General features: G+C 48.4%; 1 protein-coding gene across 3 annotated transcripts in view; it reads right to left on the reverse strand.

Moving 5' to 3' along the window:
* Positions 1-1,230: 1,230 nt before the first annotated feature.
* Nup214 (nucleoporin 214) overlaps positions 1,231-20,033 on the reverse strand; it is an 86,425-nt gene continuing 67,622 nt past the window's right edge. For 2 of the 3 annotated variants that reach the window (XM_076845235.2, XM_076845237.2), the window contains exons 31-36: positions 15,472-15,628; positions 8,192-8,344; positions 5,146-5,317; positions 2,694-2,833; positions 1,813-1,837; positions 1,231-1,464 (exon numbers count right to left, since the gene is read on the reverse strand). In XM_076845235.2, coding sequence (XP_076701350.2) covers positions 1,431-1,464; positions 1,813-1,837; positions 2,694-2,833; positions 5,146-5,317; positions 8,192-8,344; positions 15,472-15,628 — 681 coding nt within the window. In that variant the 3' untranslated portion in view covers positions 1,231-1,430. The remainder of the gene's footprint in view (positions 1,465-1,812; positions 1,838-2,693; positions 2,834-5,145; positions 5,318-8,191; positions 8,345-15,471; positions 15,629-20,033) is intronic. The other variant, XM_076845236.2, reaches the window with a different exon arrangement.

The following is a 20,033-nucleotide window of genomic DNA, read 5'->3' on the forward strand; positions in this document are numbered from 1 at the left end:
CTACCATGAGGCTCCTCCTCTTATAAGAAACCACTGAACACAACCTCAATTGGGCATTCAGCCCAACTTTGGGTTCTGTTGAATCAGTCTCCAAGATGGAGGAATGTGAACCTGGACTTCACCAAGAACTCCCCAGGTGAGGTCAAGGTACTGGCAGGATGGGGCCCCCAGAGCATAGAGGAAACCTCACTGCGGACCAACCAGCCACAAAACTAAGAGGCTATACCAATTGCACCATGACGGATTAGTTCCACACATCCAAGTTCTATTTAAACATCAAAAAATACAACTTTCCTGGGGCTGGAATTGTGGCTCAGAGGTACCACGCTTGCCCAGCACTGTGAGACCCTGGGTTTGATCCTCAGCACCACATAAAAAAAATAAAGAAAAAAAATAAAGATATGTGTCCACCTGTAAGTAAAATAAATACTAAAGAAAAATACAACTTCCCAATATGTAAAACTCTCAGCCTCAGTCTCTTTCCATCTCCTCTCTGCTAATGGCCCCAGCCAGACTGTCCCGCTCTGGGCCTGCAGCCTTACACCTCCGACTTGGGGCAGCCCTCATTGTCAGCGCCTGTCTAGGATTTCACCCGTGTAGGCCCAAGAAACAGAACACCCCGGCCTGAAAGGTACTGCATCATGGAGGAACTGAAATGACGACTCCTCGGCCACACTGCCTCACACTCAGCATTGTCCTGCCTGTGGGATCTGGCACCAGAGGTGTCTGCAATTCCTGGGCCCATCCCAGAGTGCTTTTGCTGTGGGAACAGACAGCAGGCCAGGTGTGGAGGCCAGTCACCCCCACTCGATTGTTTCTCAAATGCTGAAGCAGGAGGCTATGGCACAAACCAGGAGCCACACTGCGGTGAGCTGGCCTCGCCCACCTCATGGCTGACTGTGACAAAGGCCAAAAGTGCTACTGTGCTTCTGAAACTCAAGCAATGCTGTGGCAGTGGTGTGCCTCCGTGGCAGCCCCACTGAGTGTCATTTTGAGGGGCCTGACACATGACACGTGAGGACACGTGAAGTACCACCTCACAACCTGCCACAGCCTGCCTCTCCCTGGAGAGGACTCTGGACCCAGAGGCCAGGGCAGGCTCTGCCCCCTCGCCCTTGGCTTCTCAAGGCCCAGTGGAGGTTTTCAGAGCCCCAGAAATGGGGGAACTTCTCTTCTTGGAAGTGACTCAAACAAACCCACACACACTCTGCACAGAAATGGACCAAACAGTTTAATAGCAGGGGAAAAACCCAACACGAAATATAAAACAAAACAAAACAAGCAGTCGGGTATCTCTCGAGTTTTGGTCTCTTATTTCTTTCTGGGCACACGTTTCAATGACAAAGTCCATTTGACAGCCCGCTCCAGCGTCCCCGGGGGGAGAAGAGCCATGCACACAGGTCACAGGAAGTGAAAGGAACAACGCCCACTCAGCTTCTCCAGCCACCAAAGCCCTGGACAGACCTGCAAAGACACACAGGAGAGTCGGGTCAGCTCCTGCCCACGGCGATGAGGACCAGCACACGACACAGGCGCCCACGGGAAACCAGGGAAGCCTGAGTCCTGCCTCTTGGGAAGCTCGTCCCGCTCTCTCCTCCCAACCCTACACTGAGGAGTCAGTCCCCACATCCAAGACGGGCTGTGGAGGAAAGCTTTAGGCTCCCAGAACAAGCCTTCCAACAGGAAAAAGTGAAGCAAAGCACACGTTCAGCAGAATCAGGGTCCTGCGGTTCCACACCCAGCCTCCCTCACTTCTACTTAATGCTTTTAGTTTAGTAAGGTCAGACTCAAAATAGGAAGAAAATGACTTACGAGTTAGATGATCCAAAGGCGAAGCCTGCAAAACAGACGAAAAGGGTAAAATTAAAGCACACACACTTTGAAAACGTGGCCTCCCAGTTAGCTTCTTTCCCATACGGAGTCCCTGTGGAGCACGCTGCGTGACCCCACCACTTGCAGGGTGGGTGGAAGGTACATGCAGAAGCTCCTCTATTCTGATTCATCTCCTGAGCCACCAGCACACTCCTTCACCTTAAAGGGCTACCTTGTTGGTGACTTAGGGTCCCCTTCTCCCTATCCTGGTTGCAGGCAGGGGGTCTATGCACATCCCCCCTTGCTAGGCTGCTGTGTACCACACAGATCCCTTCTGTTAGGAAAACTTGGTTTTTCCTGTGCACCCGTCTCCTCTCCTTTTTGAAAATCAGAGAAGTAAGACATGGGTTCTGGCTGGCCCTGCTGCTGCGTATGACTCTGGCACCACCTGGGAGCTCTGTTTCTTCATTTGTAAAATCACAATAATGCTGAGTTCTGTGTCTCCCAAGTTTGTTGCCAGGACAAAGGAAAATGTCCACACCCTGCCACCTGAAGAGGCAGTGCACCGTGCGACACAGGACGGAGTGACGTACACCCAAACCCTGTGTTTTGAGTCTGCCGGCCTGGCTTTATCGAACCAGGCCTAGGACTGCTGTGATGGGGGCTCTCAAATCCTGACTGGATATGAAGTCAGTGATTTATCTGGTAAGATGGCACCATGCCGTGAGTCTAACCAATATCTAAAAAGGACACTATTTTCCAATACTTTTAGCTTTTAAAACACTAAACTGACTAGTCCGGTCAAGACTCATTCCTTTGGGGAAGAGAAGTTTACTTGAGGGACCACTGTGTCTGGGTGTGAGGAACACATGGCTACCTACCTCCTGTGCCTGATCCAAAACCAGAGAACCCACTGCTCTGGGTCCCAAAACCTGAAGTCTGTCGGGACAGTGACCCAAAAGTGGGAGCATTTTGACTGGCCAGAGTGCCGAAGGACGTGGTACTGCTGCTGCTCCCAAACCTGGGTTCCAGAGAAAAATGGACCAGAGTTAGCGTGGCCTCTCAGTCACACTGCCCGCTGTGAGCCTCAGGCTACTGTCACTGCCTGAGATGCCCAACACACATGATTTGAGGTGACAGGCTTGGTCTATGCCAATAGCCTTTCAGAAAGAATGGGCTACAGCCCAGAGCAAACTTTATCTCACATCTGAGAAGGAAAACAACAAGAACACAGTATGAAATCCACCCTGGCCAGCGTCTGCGCCTTTGTCCACCGTCTAGAAACTCCAGGTTGTCTGGACACTGCTCCGCAGCAGTGTGCTCCCGCTGCTCCTCCCCTGGACCCTCCAGTGGCAGCTCTTCATTTGGCGTCTCCCACTCACTGACCACCCTCCCTCCTTACCTGTCTGTCTCTAGCTCTTCTCTGCATCTTGATTCTATCACTTCCTTAAGAGATGGGGTCTCACTATGTTGCCCAGGCTGGTCTGAAACTTCTGGGCTCAAGTGATCCTGCCTCAGCTACCCCGCCCCACCTGCCAGTAGCTGGTATTACAGGCACGTGTCACTTTTAATGATAATGGTGGGAGTCTTTCGCATGTAAAGTTTGTAGTTTTATTTTGGAGAAGGGCAGTTTCCAAGTAATTTCACTCAGAATTTTGTATTTGTTTTACAAAATCATCAATACTAAATAAAACAGTATGAAAGTTAGCTCCATTTTCTCCAGGCTGCTCTCCCCACCTGGGGACAATCCTCAGGAAACCTCAGAGGTTCTCCCTCCAGGTCTAGTCCAGCCAATGAGGCTGAGGAACATATTCTGAATAATTTCAGAGAGTTCTGGCTGGGTGTGCCTGGAGGGGACTAGGCAGGGAGGTGAAGCAGTGTTTCTGGGAGAAGAGACAGGACCCAGCTAAGCCCCCTGAAGGGAAGGGCACCCGAGACGGCACAGGTCCTGCTGGCACAGCCACTGTGGATGAGGAGGTAGAGGGCCGCCTCCACATACGCGACCAGGAGTGCGCTTGTCTGTATTTCCTGAGAGGGCTTGCTCTCCCACTCCTGCCTCAGGGGCCCTTCTCCGACTTCCCCAGGGTGAGACGGGATGTGGCCAGGAACCTGAGAAAGGTTGTGGTTTCTCCCAGAGACTCAACACCTAGCTGGATGTGTGAGCCCTTCTAGAAAATGGGAGCGGCCACCAGTCGGGATTTGTATGTGACAGCCACCTGACAACTAGTAAAAAAGACAGCTCTGCCAAATAAGTAAATAAAACCCCAGGCCCCTGGCCACCCTCACCTCCACCAGCTCTGCGGTGTGTGCAGAGATGGAAGCTGTCGAGGCTGGCCCACAAAGCTGGTTGAAGGAGGTCCTCACACTCCTCACAAAGCTTTTCTCAACTGTATTTCTTGGCGTTTTCTCAGGGGAAACATTAATCTCCACACAAAACCCAAGAAAGGACCCACCCGCTCACTCACTCTCCTTGGAACCTTCCAGCACCTTTGTTGAGAGGAGGTTTGAATAAGAACACACTAGGTTTACTTTCAAGATAAAGATGGCATCAGCTTGCTCATCCCCAGGACCTCTCTAATCCAACCAATTCGTTCTCTCCTACCCGAATCTTCAGTGTGCCACACCCCAAGCCCAGTCCCCAGGGAGCGGCAGGCCAAGAGTCCCCTTCAGGCAACACTTCCTCCTTCACACAGAGGCTCCGTGGCCGAACCCACATGTGTTCTAATTTTCTCTTGTAGCTTTGGCAACCAGATTGAAATTCTGGGACCCAAGAAGCAAATCCCAACCATGGCACTTTCCAGTGAGGATACGCACAGAGCGGGAGAGCAACTACGGGCTGAGCGGCCAGCAGCTCTCCCACATGAAAGGAGCCCAGTTGATGCCCTGTGGGAGCTGGCCCTGGGGCCCCTGGGGCCCCTGGGGCTGAAAACCCAGGCTGGGGTGTGGGGGAGCAGGAGGTGCAGGAGGTGTGCCCTCTAGGACAACCCCAAGAGGAAGATGGGGCGAAAACTGCTCCTTCAGAACTTCCTCACACAGGTGGCACCTGAGGGACACTCTTGGCAGTGACACGGCCAGGGCGGGGCTGTGTTTCTTCCTCTAATACTGCCAAAGCAGAGGTTCTCTGAACAGCAGTGGCCTGTATGACAGCTGACCCCCAGCCACTTGCTGCAAGCCCAAGCCCTGTCCAGGAGAGCACCATGAAGAGGCCTTTGCTCACGGTCCAAAAGCTTGGAAAACACAAGAATATTCTTTCCAGAGCAGGAGGCCCAGGCCTGGTGCTCTGGCCTGGCACCAGCTCGGGGTTTCCCCTAGGTCCCACCCCAGGGCGCTTACCCGAATCCTCCTGCGCTGGCAGCCGCAGTACCCTCTCCGAACACTTTGCCTCCCGTCGAGCCCAGAGGGCTTGTAAAGGCTGGGGCTGAACCGAATGCTGGCACCCCTCCAAACCCAGGGGATCCCCCAAAAGTAGGAGGGCTGCCAAACACTGGAGCAGCACCGAAGCCACCTGAGCAAAACAGAGGCAAACAAACAAACGGGGGAAAGAAAGGAGGAGAAAGGAAGTGAGCAGTGAGAAACCAAATCAAAAGAGGAAGAAAAAAGGGAAAACAGAATGTTAGGCACTCCCATGCAAAGACCATTCCAGTGGGTGACATCCCAAACAGCAGTTAAAACAGAAAGAACCCACCCCATCAAACTGCCTCCCTCCATTGGTAGTGGAGGCCTGGGACGTATGTGGGGATATCCCACAGAATCTGAGTTTGAGATTCCCACGTCTCTTCCAAAGGCAGGCTGGCTCGTCACATGAAGTCTCATGAGAGCAGACTGTTCCAGGGGCCCACCTGAAGCAGCTCAGGCCCCTCCCAGTCCCTGTGCTATTAGGGACTCTTCTCAATGAAATGCTGTCCCCAAAAGCTCCGGCCCTCCCAGCTGTGAGAAGATGAAGAGTTCTATTACTTGTCACCTCACAGGCCTGGCTTCCAGCTTCACAGAAATCCAAATTACAAATGCAGACACTCAAAGCCCCTGAGAGAACCTGTGAACTGGGTCACAGCAGTGACAGCAATGTGCATGTTGGCACCTGGCCAGGTGCTTTTTATTTATTTACAGCTTGATGGCCACACATCTCTTATCAGCAACCCACCTCCATCTTGGTACACAAGAATTTTTTTTAAAAAAAAATGATCTCTTTCCGCAGCCTGGAACTCCTCCTGAATAAAACACACGCTGACCTCCTGCCTTGGAGGAGGCTGTGGGGTGGCTACAGCCCCTTCAACAGGTGCCACTATTCCCCATGGCCTGGGTGGCCGAGGCCTATGCACACTGGTGAGCAGAGAATCGGGCCAGGCAAGAGGTGGCCTCTGACTGTTGGTGAGGGTCATCAGGTAAGAGGGGATGTCCTTCCCAAAGCTACTCCTTCTGCTCCTGAGGGGGCCCCAAACTACAAGACACTACTTGGGTCCTTCTCAGGTATACAGGAGCTACTCAGGAAGGGGTGCTGAGCTGAAGGGAGGCGGTGGCGTCAGCACTGTGCTCATATTGTCCTGTGTGCCACACACTTGAGGGAGTCATGGTGGCCCAGGACCACCCTGTTGTGACAGGGATGTGTCTGGCCTTATTATAATCACACACTTTTACTCTTTGAATCAAATCCGGGGTGTGGAAAGCTGTCAGGTGGATAGGTGACTGTTCCTGCGCGACTCGACTGTGGACTGTTCATCACCAATAGTGGCTGCTCACCGAGAAGATACCTTTGCTAAGGCTCAAGTCTGGGTGACACTCAGACTCTTCTAAAACCTCGAGTGAAATTCCAAGCCATGATAATGGAGACTGGTGGATCACAAATATAACAGACTGGAAAAAAAAGTGCTAAAACCCCTTGCAGCTGAATTATTTAAGAGCGATCTGGGATCTAGTTACACTTGCTTCCTAGACACACGAGGGCTTTATCTAGTGCCTCGTACTCAATATTGTTTAGACTTCTTGGTGAAGCTAAGTGAAAAATGAGAAGTCACAATGATACAGAAAGTAAGCTGGAGGAGAGGGAGGAGGCGCCCCCCCCCCTCGCCCCCAACAATAAACCTGGGTCACAGCCAAATCCACAGCCAGAGAACAGTCTGGTCTTCTTGGTGGAGATGGGCAGCTCACTCCTAACGCTGGAGGAGTTTGATTATACTAAACGGAATATTTTAATGTGTTTTTCTTCTCCAGGAAAAGCAGAAGCTCTCTAATAATCAATGGTGATGACGTGTCTGGACTTTGAGGCCTACACTAGGTGTGGTGCAGCGCCCACCTCCCCACCACCCTGTGGGTGGATAGGTAGGTGGAGGATCAGAGAAAAGCCTCTAGTCTCCTGCAGCTGGCTGCGACTGGAACAAGGCTCCTGTGATGTCCATTTCCAGTCTGTCCATCCTCCTTCCTTCCTACCTGTACTGGAGATGGACACTGAGCTGCAGTCCCGCCCTCTAGTCCATCGTAAGTCTGGGGAAAATAATAAGAGCTGGTGACCTAAGACCAAGCCACCCAGGCACAGTCTGAGGGCAGGTCAATGGGCCTGGAAACCCCGCTCCTCCAGGATCCACAGGGGGGAGTCCGTGCTATTGGTGGAGCAGCCCCACTCCTAGGTCAGGGCCACCTGCGCATCTAGTCCTCAGGCAGGACCCTTCCTCCGAGCAGCCCACACACCTGAGGACGCAGACTACCCTCTTCCCTGTGGGGAGCCGGCCAAGGGAGCTGCTTCCTATCACACAGCCTCCCAGCAGCCCTGCCCTCAAAAAAAATCTCGGCAGACAACTTCTGCCAACAGGGGCAGCAGTCAGACCCTCTGCAGACTTCAGAGACAGAGACAGGGCAGACAGGCAGAGGACAGAAAGGAAGGACATGATTTGGTTTCTAAACACATACTGTTCTTTAAAATTTTTAATTACAAATAAAGTACATGACTATAGATAGGCTGCAGTTTATAAGTGCATACTTTAAAATTAAACGGAGCATCTGTATTGGCCATCACAAGCAATGGGCACCCACACAAATCTGTGACTCAGGATCTTTCTTGTTTAAGTTATCATTTACTGATGTGTTCCCTTGCTTTGGTTGTTCTGCAACTGTTAAACATTTACGTTTCTCTCCCCTAAGGAGAATATACATTCTTTGCAGGGCTGCATTACAGGCATCCTGTCCTTTTTAGACAGGTCTCATAAGACCTCGGAAAGTGTTAGGAATGTAGTAGATGCTCAAAAAAATATAAGACTAACTGAAGCACAAATTAACTCTCCCCATGCTCCCATCCCCACCTCAAAAAGCACCGTAGTATCTCCTTGCAGCATCTTTGCACAGACACACGTGCACACAGAGATGCCCGTAACTAGCATGTGTAAGGTACCTGTTTTATTTGGAGTGGAAAACCCAAAGCCTTGGGATGCCACGCTGCCTCCTCCAGAGCTGAAAGTGCCAGCAGGCTTCTGCTCTCCAAAGGACGAGCTGGTGAACCCTCCGAATGTCTTGGCCCCACTGTTTCCAAACAGGTTAGAGGTATCTAAAGGGACGAGAACACATGTGAGGGCATTTGTTCTTCTTCACAAGGGAGAAGCCTGTCAGGAGTGCAGGGAAAGGAGTGACAAACCAGCCCAGGACAGGGCGTGGAGGGGACCGAGCTGAAGGACGACAGCTCGCCCTCTGATGTCCACGCACCCTGAGGAGGGGGTTGCAGTCCCTGTGGCAACCAGATCCAGGACTTCCTGGCATGACACCACAGGCACAAAACACAGGGGCAGAAGAGGCCCCACCGGAGAAGGCCTGAGAGCTCCCAGGGGTCTCAGGTCCACCTGGCCACAGAGGGCCAGCAGCAGCTCGGCTTTGCAGGCTGCTTGCTTCTGGAGAACAGGGCCTGTTTCCGTCCCTGTCTTTGTATGAAGGCAAACTTCAAATTTTGTCCAACTTGGAAAAATCAAAGTTAGAACAAATCCACACCAAGCGCAGCAGCTGCGGGCAGGCCTGTGCTGACTGAGCTGTGCAGATCCACAGGAGACCAGGAAAGCCTTGCGGCTCCTCTCTCTGGTCTGAAGAGGGTGAGAGATGTTTTGCACAACATGAAAGAAGCCGGCGAGGCGTCCAGTCTGATTTCCTCTTTCCAAGAGGTTCAGTGAAGCCCTGACATCTCAGACGTTTATCTAATGGGTCACCCCCTCCTCTACCACACCCCAAATCCGCACCCAGAGCTGAGGGAGAAAGGAAGCTGCGAAAACCCATGTCGGGAAAGAAACAAAAAACCTGGACACACACAAACAGCCCAAAGTCGCGTGCATGGAAGCAGCGCTAAGATATACAGCACACCATCTATCAGGACTCTTGAACTATCTGGGGGAGGACCCAGGAAAAACTGTTTCCTCACCAGGTCTGGATGGATATTTTATTAAAGATGGTTTACACCCATGACAAGGCAGGGAGAATTTTCCCTGAAATTGGGTGGAAACCCAGAGACCCATACTTAAATGGGGGCAAAACGTACACCGGGGGGATGTGCATGGGTAACAGAGGGTGAGGCATATCATCAAGAGCTATCAAACACCTGCGCCACCCCAGCCACTCCCCAGTCATCAGGTGGAAGGACAGCAGGGAGGGGCACGCTTGTCACCTTCTAAGTCCAGCTGCTAGAAGGGCTGGCCCTCCTCAACCCATGGTGAGTCCTGCCTCAATGGAAGACTGCACATAGCTGATATTTGCTCCTGATCTACCATCTGGGAGATGAGTGGCCTCACTTCTGGGACATGGCTACCTGTTTTCTAGGCACCAATAATGTAGCGTTGGGCCCAGTAAGGCCCTGTCTCCACTGCTGACAAGGAGGACCTGATGCTGAGCAGGACAGGCGCCGCTCATCCATCCCTGGTGTAGTGGACAAAGCAGCCTCTGAGCAGGCTTAGCGGCCGTTGGTGAGGGAGCTGGAGGCCGCGCTGCCCTCCCTTGAGGGCAGCCCAGCTGAGCCTGGGGAGGAGGCGGGCTCCTCAGTGCGCTGCCTTTACTCAGCACTTCAAGAACCCGGGACTCAGCTCCCTGTTGTATTAGTGCTGGTGATGTAAAATTCCAAACAGTAAGTTCAAGGGCAAGTCTAGGGGGTGGGACCTCATCTTGGAGAAATATGGGGAAACAATATGAAATGAGAGATGAAATGATTTTATTGGGATAATGCTGGGAGATTTAGATTTCTTAGAAGTTGAGACTACTTAGAAGTCTCTGGACTTCTTTATCTTTTTCTCTAGGAATCTGCACGCTCAGGTTTAACTGCAAAACTATTCACAGTGGTCAGGAGATGTAGACAACCCACGTTTCCATGGGCTGAGGAATGGGTAGAAAAAAATGTGGAACCTATCTACAATGGAATGCGAGTCACCCATAAAACGAAGTCACGTGTGACTACATGGAGGGAACAGGAGATTGTCATATTAAGCAAATTAAGCCGGGCACAGATGCAGCATGACCTTGCTCATCTGTGGAACCTAAACAAGTTGATCTCACAGAGGTTAAGAGCAGAATGGTGGTGTCCAGAGGCTGGGAGGAGCAAGAGAGTAATAGGTACTAAGCCGTAACAAGGAGAAGGAAGTGCTGGTGTTGTACTGCACAGCAGAGTGACCACAGATGATGACAATGTACAGTTAAAAAAAAAAAGGTCCAAGAGGGGCTGGGGTTGTGGCTCAGCAGTAGAGCACTTGCCTGACATGTGCAAGGCCCTGAGTTTGATTCTCAGAGCCACATAAAAATAAATAAGTAAAATAAAGGTATTGTGACCAACTACAACTAAAAAAAAAAAAAAAAAAAAGTCCAAGAAAAGTCTCAGAATATTTTCACTATTAAGAAATGACAGTGTTTGAGGAGACAGGTTGACTCTGGTGTGAACACTACACAAGAACACATATGTTAAAGTATCACACAGCACTCCCAAATATGTAGTTTTAGCACAATGAGTTAAAAAAATAAGAAATCTATATCTTTGAGGTATTTGTAGCATATTATAGTGGAATAATCCTGAGGTCTGAGTCAGGCCTGGGTTAGAGTACCTAATAGCTGTGTGACCTCGGGGGAGGACCTAACCTCCCTAAATCCCAGTTCCCTGACACAGAACATAGGGACAGCACTTTTGACTAGGGCAGCTGCTGGGAGGATGCCACGAGTGTGGAAGCCCCAGGGTGGCATTCTGTGGCTCTCCGAGCAGACGGCTCCCCCTTCCCTGTTCCTTCAACTCCTCCCTCCATATCTTAATTTTAATATATACAAACAGCAAAACAAGCCCTTTCCAAAGTTCGCAAAGACCCAAGAATTTCTCTACTGACACGTGGTTGTGGTAGCTGGTGGCAGTCAGGAGGACACGCCCTACCACCCACTCTGGAACAAGAGGTGGGCTGGGACTGCTTCCCTGTGATCCCAAGCCACAGGGTGCTCCTCGGTTCTCTCTTGACACCACCAAAATAATTACCTCTAGCTTTTAAAATATGGTAAATAAGAAGTGACTTAGTTGGTGGAACAAGCGTTTCACTGGAGAAGATTCTTCTGAAAACAAAGTCTGTCTCTGCAGAGCCGTCTAATGACCTTTCGGGGTGACAACTGCTTTGGCTTCCACCCTATTGCAAGATGTGGACCCTTTGGTCTTTTATGTGGCAAAATCCAACAGAATCCAACATTAGAGTCTGGCCCATTCAAAATAAACTATACTTGATGTAAACTAAATTTGTTGTAAATAGTGTCATAGGGACTGCATTCCAGGTCTTTCTTCAAGTCTGGAGTCACTGAACAAGAATCCAGTGCACACTCAGAAGGGAAATCTCATTAACACCCTGGTCCAGGCCTCTCTTCAGGCCTTCTCCTGAAAAGCCGGGAGGGAGCCTGTGGGCCTGAAAAATGACGGTCAGATGGCTTTCTCAGTCCCTGACACAAATATACCTGTCAGGTCCCTGAAGAAAAAGAATGTGCTAAGGATGACTTTTCACAGTATGCTCAGGATAAGACTCAGTAGACATCGGGTTCTTCTGGGTGACAAGGCACAGGGGTGCTGAATTTTAAATGACTACAGGGGCTAACCACCTGTCTTTAGTAGAGTCTCTGGGGACAACACAGAGAGAAAAAAAAACTTAAGAAGTTCAAGTTCCTAGAGACAGAAGGTATCAACTCCAAGCAGCAGTGTTTCTCAGCTTATTTTGGCCATAGCCACTGCTCAGGGCTAAGGAGGGCGGCTTTAGGACCGGGCAGCTCCTAACTCAATTATCATCAAGGGAACTGTTCTTGACCTGGTCTATGCTCAGTGTGCCACTGCAAAAGCATATTCTGGGCCCCAGAGAGCAGGTACAAGGCTGCCCGACAGGCACACCTGGAGGTGTCTGTTTCTTGCTGGCCAGGAGATGGTTGCTTAGCCATGTGACCTCTGCAGCCCACAAATGAGAGTGCTGTTGTAGGAAATGACCAGCCCCTGTATTAAGCTTCTGGCACACAGCAGGCAATGGATAAAGGTTGATCCTCTGCTGCCTCATGTTCTGTGAAGCAGCAATTCCAAGGACTGTAGATTTCTAGGCCCAGGGGATCTCCTGGGCCCTCAGAGTCTCAGGCAAGGGCACGCCAAGCAACTGCTATCTTGCCCCCCTGCAGGAAGCAGGCAGCAGCATGAACCAGCCCACACAGGGAGGTGGCACCGACAGCTGGCCCAAGCAGAGGGAATGGGTGGAACTTGAGTAGAACTTAGGTGTGCTGGGCCAGCTTGTGGACAGCCTGGACTCCAGTCCATAGCTGGTTAGAAACTTGGCAGGAAATTGCAAATGGGTTCTGGGTAGGGACAGTGGCAAAATAAAATCAGTTTAAAAATACCTGATCTGGGGCTGGGGTTGTGGCTCAGTGGTAGAGTGCTTGCCTAGCGTGTGCAAGGCTTTGGGTTGCATCCTCAGCACCACATATAAATAAATAAATAAAATAAAGATAGTGTGTCAACTATAACTAAAAAATAAATATTACAAAAACAAAAGAAAACAAAAACCCTGATCTGGGGCTGAGGTTGTGGTTCAGTGGTAGAGCATTTGCCTAGCATGTGTGAGGCACTGGGTTCGATTCTCCGCACCACATATAAATAAACAATCCATTGACAACTAAAAACCATTTAAAAAAATAAATAAGGGCTGGGGATATAGCTCAGTTGGTAGAGTGCTTACCTTGCATGCACATAGGCCTTGGGTTTGATCCCCAGCACCAAAAAAAAAAAAAAAAAAAAAAAAAGTAAAGGTATTGTGTCCATCTACAGCTAAAAAAAATAAAAATAAAAACAAAAACAACAACAACAACAAAAAAACCCAGTCTGAATGGATTTCATGGCCCAGCAGAGGAGACTGGAAGTAGGGCGGAGGGTGTGAAGACCACTGCATGACCCAGGTGACTCTGGGGAATGTGCCCCACAGTACTGGAAAGGAGGAAAAGCAGCAGAAAGGCACCATGAGAAAGGAGAAAGGGACCAGGAGAGCGACTCACTCTGCCCAGGAGCGGAGCAGCACTGGGAGCTATCCAACGCTGTAGTCACCCAAGGAGAAACAGGCTGCCACTGGCGATTCCGCAGAAAGCTTTCTGTACTATGCTGAGGACAATGCCCTTCTGGTGACTTCCCCCAGCTCCTCCTCTTCCTTTGTTCCTTTCTTTTACACTGCACTGGGTCCTAGGGTTAAAGAGTTTCCTGTCCCTTTCACTATCAAATTACAAACTTAATTTAAAAAAATAAAAATGTGAAAAGTCTTTCCTCTGCCTCTTTAAATTCCTTTAAACTTCCCTTAAGAATAAATGTAAGCTTGGTTTGCAATTAACAGTTAACATTTATGAGTTAAAGAACAGTAGAGGTATTATTAAGAACAGGTAAGTATTGACTTTAAACCAGAATCAAAGCATTAGAAACAGTGATGGGCCAGCAAATGATTAGCAACAGTTTGGGGACAGGTGGAGTCCTGGCTGGTAGTGTTTCCAACTTCAAGGTATAAGTGCACTACCAGGGCTGATTTCAGGCTACCCAATATGACATCACTGAATGTGGACTTGGGGGAAGATGTATACATCTGGCTCTCATGAGCCAGTATGTGCCAGCTCCAGCTGACCTGAGAGAAGGCCACTCTGACAGTTAAGGGCCATGGCACAGAGATGAACTGGCCAGGAGGAAGGGAATTTTTACAGGGATCTGACACACTGAAGTGGCTAACAACACTGGCCAAGTAACACAGCCTCACACATGAGAACCTACATCTGGGATAAATCCACATTTCTTCTCTTTTGGACCAGGGATTGAACCCAAGGGCCCCTAACTGCTGAGCTACATCCCCACACCTTTTTATTTTCAGACAGAATCTCACCAAGTTGCCTATGTCCTTGTTAAGTTGCTAAGGCTGGCTTCGAACTCCCAAGCCACTGTGATTACAGGTGTGTGCTACCACATCCAGCATAAATCCAAATTTCTAACTAGCTTGTTATTAATTCTGTGCCAGATGCTGTGTTTGATGTGGTAAATATGATCTAGTTGAGTTCTAGATCTGCCACTTTCTGGCTTTGACCTTAAAGAATAATGCTTTCAAAGTGTGGGCTATACAGATGCCTAGATTCATGGGGTTGAGGGGTCATGGCTGGGCAAACTACCCACATATATTCTGGACTTTTTGACCTCTGATTCAGTGTGAACCTTGTTCAGTTTTACTTAGGATTCATAAGAGTTCACACGCAAAAGCAGTTTTTGAAAACTACTAGAATTGATTTCCAAGATCCCTTCACTTTAGAATTCTAAATCTCTGCTGGCAGACCGAAAGCTGAGAACAGAAAAAACTTCTGATTATATAACTTCAGGAGGTCGATGCCTCTCTCAACAAGCAATCTTTCCTTATGTATTACTGAAGTGGACAGTGACATCAAAATAACCCGTTCCTGACCTACGAACCCAGAAGAGCGAGTTGGGATAGGAAGTTTTGCTCTTAACTCCAGAGGCCTTAATATGAAGGAAAAATCAGCTATGACCAGAGCACAGTGGCTCACAAGGCAGCAGATCCCGCACAGCAGGAGATGCAACGCTGCCTGGTAACACACAACCTGAAGACTGCCTCTAAGGCACTTTTTCATTTCCAACCATGAATAGATAGATCAACAAAGAATTTAAAAAATTAACTGAAGAAGAAAATGCTGCCAGATACAGCTTCAGATGAAAAGAAAGCAAAAACACATGAGATGAGAAATACTGAAGGCTTCAGATCTACAGCAGCTGAAATCCAAGGCAAATCTGAAGAGACTGCTGCCCAAACGCAAGCCCACGTGTTCTTGTGCAAGCCACCCAGTGAGGCGCGCTGCTCCTTTCTGCCTGTCTGCCTGCATTCACTTCAAGTCACCCCAATGCCACGAAACAGTGCAATCTGGGCCTTCGGAGAGGAGATCCGAGTGGTTCAGGACACTGATCCTCTCCCTGCAGCTCTGATGTCCTTTTAGGATTATATAGGACATCTCCTTAAAAACCACAGAACAAAACCTCATCACACTGCTTTGGGGTAGGTACTTTAAATGGACCTTCTAATCCCTTCCCTCTCATTCAGAGCTGTCCCCAAAGCTTTGAGAACACTATGAGGATGACAATGGCATCAGGGACCAAGGGGCCTGGGAGAACTCTTCTCAACTTACTTGGTGTAGTTGTGGATCCAAATCCCCCGCTGGCTGAGCCAAATGGGTTTTTGTTGGCGGCGTCCTGGCTGGGTTTCCCTCCGAGGCCACTGAAGAAACCTCCCCCTCTTCCAGTGTTTCCAGACCCAAACACGCCACCACTGGAGCTGGAGGACTGCTAAGAACAAAAGGGGCAGGAAGCAAGCTGGGATGAGAGGTCATGGTGATGGCAGGCCAGGTCTGTGGGTGGTGGCAGCTGGCACATGTGGCAAAGCAAGTGCACTCTTCTGGTTCTGGAAGGGGATAGGCCAGCAACCACAGGAGAGGCTGGAGTTTGGGCAAGGACTGCTGCTCCATCTACAGTTCTTGAGTGAATGCAACAGAGGTGGGAACTTTCACTGTTCACCTGCCCTGCTGCCCGCAGTGCCCAACACAATTCCAGGGCAGGAAAACCAATCCCACACGAGATCCACCAAATAAAAAATTTGAAAGCATTTAGAAGCCATCACGGGCAAAACTTCTGATTCCTGAAGCGTGTGGCTGAACTCATCAGCAGCAAAGGATGAGTGATTTACAGTCGTCTCTCAATTTGCGCAATTTCATTTCATAATGACTTTCCCAGTGCTGCAGAAAGCTTAAATTAGCTCCATTGTTGAAATGATGACCATTGCTGAATCTTGTCCAAGTTCGCAAATCTTATGCTCAGAGGAAGCTGCTAACTCAGGGACACATGCTGACTCAGAGCTATATCAGGCACCAGACACTTGATTTCTGTTTGGAAACTGACTCCTGAATGATGATCAGTGCTAGATTGGAGGGACCACTCACATTAGTGAAGTTTGAAGTCTCCTTGGTTATCATGTAGATAAAGAAGTTGGGCTTTAGAAGGGGTCTCTGGGCAGAGGAACCTTCCAGGAGCTCCTTCAAGGGAGCAGAGTGGTGCCCTAGTCCTTTTCTGTAAAGTGGGGTACTAAACCACACATCTCAAAACGAGTGAATGAGCTAAGAAATGAATACACCTCAGAACAGCACCTGAGAGACAACTGAAAGCTCACAAACAGTTGCTGCTCAGCCTTCTAACAACAGAGGCCAGTGGTCAAGTGCCAGCTCTGTACTAGGCACTCTTCTAAGCACTTTGCCAGTAGTCATTTGATCTCCACAAGTGGAACCTCTAGCAGGCCCTCTCTAAAACATGGCACACCAGTGCCCCTGCATCTTGGCCACCTGTCCTTCCCCCTTCGCTGGGACTGTGCAATAATCCCCACCACTGTAAGTCCAGAAGCAGCTGGATAAGATGCAATGAGGCATCAGACCTGTCCACTCCTGTTACCACTTCTAGAAGACGCTCTCTGATCTGGCCCCTGTCTACCTCTATGTCACCATCAGCTGTTCTCACCCTTTGCCTCATGTGGCACAATCATACCTGTCTTTTGTACCCTGAACATAACAATTTTTTGCCTTTGGGCAATGAATTTTATTCCACCACAATTATGTAATGACGAGTTACAGCTTTTCTGGTGCTGGAGATGGAACTTTGTGAAAGCCCATGCAAGTGCTCTACCACTGATCTACAGCACTAGTCCAAAGGGCTTTTAAAAACCAGGAAGGTTTGGTGGCACACACTTGTAATCTCATCAATTTAGGAGGCTGGAGCAGGAGGATTGCAAGTTTGAGGCCAGCCTCAGCAACTTAGCAAGGCCCTAAGCAACTCAGGGACACACTGTTTCAAAATGAAAAAAATTTTAAAAAGGCTGGGGATGTAGTTCAGTGATTAAGCGCCCCTGGGTTCAATCCCTGGTACCAAAACCCCAAACCAAACAAAAAGAAGCAACCCAATCATAAAAGTGAAGTTCTGATAGCAAGTAAGCCGCCTTTGAGGAAAGAAGCCAGCCATGACCACAAATGCATGCACTTGTTGAGATGAGACTGCATAGCTACCTTCCACCTCCGGCTAACACACAGGGGCCTCCCGTAGCTGCACACACTGACCCGCAGAAGCCAAGAATTCAGATGGCTCAGCCTAATTTCAAATGTGATTTGAAATTAGACACTGGCTATCCACAGAGTGGAGAAGTGGATAACGAATGTCCCCGGCTGAATGTAAACTGACGGTTACTGCACCCTCAGCAGGGTTAGAGAGGATTCTGTTGTTTTTAATTGAAACGAACAATAGTTTTTAAAACTTATAGAAAAATCTCAAAATGTACAAAAAGTTCATTGTTCTCCTGTAGTATTCACTCTGCTGTTAAGCTTTTCTAATAATTTCTTTTTTGACTTCAAGCATTAGATTTGAACTTCAAATACAGATCAAGACTATGTTTTAAAATTCCACATCTTTGCTGAGATTTTGTACTCAATCATTCTTTCAACATTTTTCTGTAACTCCTAGAGCACAATAGTTATTTTAAAGTCTCTGTCTCTAGTTCCAATATCTGGATCACATATGTGTTGGGTTTTGCTCATTTTAAAAATCATATTGCACACCTCTCCCCTTAACTTTCTGTTATTTCATTTATACACACTATTTTTAAAAAAAAAATTTTTAGTTGTAGATGGACACAATACCTTTATTTTTATTTATTTATTTATTTATATTAGTGGTGCTGAGGATCGAACCCATGGCCTCATGCTTGCAAGGCAAGTGCTCTGCCACTGAGCTACAGCCCCAGACCACTATTTTTTATTTTTTTGCATAGTAGACTTTATCCATAGAACAGTGGCAACTAAGGAACACTAATGTTTTTCCTTGACAGTGAGAATTCTCTGCTGTCTGAGGATGCAGAGCTCATGCTGGCTGACTTGGGACTGTCTCTGCTTAGGGTTTGGGTCATCTGTCCTGTAAGTGCCTGGAGCTGGAAGGAAGCTGGGCTGCTGTTATCACCTTTAGGTTCAACAGATCCAGGCAGCGGAATGCAAGCATTGTGCAAGCTGTTTTCAGGCCGATCTTCATTTCTTTTCTCTTGGCCAAAGCAGGGAGGATATGGATGCCAGGTAAATCACTGCTGCATTTGCAAGTCTTTCAGATCCCAATCTGACTTATTTACACCAGCTTCATTGAGATATAATTCACATATCATACAATACACTGATTTATAGCATATAATATTCAAATGGGGCTGGGATATAGTTCAGCTGGCAGAGTGCTTGCCTTGCATGCACAAGGCCCTAGGTTCAATCCCCAGCACTAAAAAACAAACACACACTAAAACTCAAATGGTTTTTGGTATATCATTATGAAAAATTTAAAAATTATGGCAAAATATATATATATATATATATATATATATATATATATATATATATATATATATACAGTCTTTTTTTTTTTTCTTTATACTAGGGATTAAACTCAGGGCTGATTTACCCCTGAGTTACAACCTCAGCTTCTTTTGATTTTTATTTTGAGACAGGGTCTTGCTAAGTTGCTCAGGGCCTCGCTAAGTTGCTGAGGCTAGCCTCAAACCTGCAATCCTCCTGCCTTAGCCTTCAGAGTTGCTGGGTTTAGAGGTATGTGCCACCATGCGCTACCTGCCTTTTTAATTCTGAGACAGGGCCTTGCTAATAAGTTTCCCAGGCTGGCCTAGAACTTACGATTCTCCTGCTTCAGCCTCCCAAGTAGCTGGGATTACTGGTACATGCCAACATGCTAGGAAATTTTAACCTTTTTTAGTATACGATTGAGCAGTGTCGGTAACACTTACCATGTTGTGTAACCATTGCCACTATTTCCAAAACTCTTTCATCACCCCAAACCGAAATTCTGTCCCTATTAATCAACACCTCCTCTTTCTCTCCTCCCCACAAGGTCCCCGGTAAACTCTAATCTGCCACCTGTCTCTACAAATGTATGTACGTTAGGTACTTCAATTTAAGTGGAACTGTTCACTATGTGACCTTTCGTCTCATTTAGCATGCTGTTTCAAGGTTCACCCGTGGGTAGCATGAATCAAAACACCACTTCTTTTTATGGCTGAGTAACACTTCCTTGAATGCACATGCCATGTTGTATTTGTCCATTCATCTACTGGCTGACACTTGGATGGTTTTCCACCTTTTGGTTACTGAGAAATAATGCTGCAGTGAACACTGGCATCCAAGCCTCTGCTGGAATCCCTTTCAATTCCTTTGGGTGCACACCCAGGAGCAGAAGTGCTGGGCTGTTTGGTGCAAGTACTACATGTAGCCTTTGAGAAAGCACCAAACCATATTCCATATAGGCTGCACACACACTCCTATCAGCAACGTGAGGCCTAGGGTTCCCCCACATCCTCACTGACACTTCATTTTCTAAATCACAGCCATTTGCAGGGAACATGAAACAGTACCTCATTACTGTTCCGATTTTCATCCCCCTAATGGTCAATGCTATCACTCAACTTGTGCTATGGTCATCTCACGTTTGCTTGCCCCTTCACTGCCAAGAGCTTGTCCAGCCACAGCATCCTCTCGACTTATGGCAAGGTGTCTCTTCCGCCTGCCCAAAATCTGACTGCCTCTTGCCCCTGAAGCTGCTGTGCCACTGTGCTCACCCATAACACTCCTCTCTGGAAATGAGCTCACAAGGCTTCCTGCCACTCTTCCTT

Source organism: Callospermophilus lateralis, chromosome 2 (assembly GCF_048772815.1).
Source record: "Callospermophilus lateralis isolate mCalLat2 chromosome 2, mCalLat2.hap1, whole genome shotgun sequence".
Classification (NCBI taxonomy): domain Eukaryota; kingdom Metazoa; phylum Chordata; class Mammalia; order Rodentia; family Sciuridae; genus Callospermophilus; species Callospermophilus lateralis.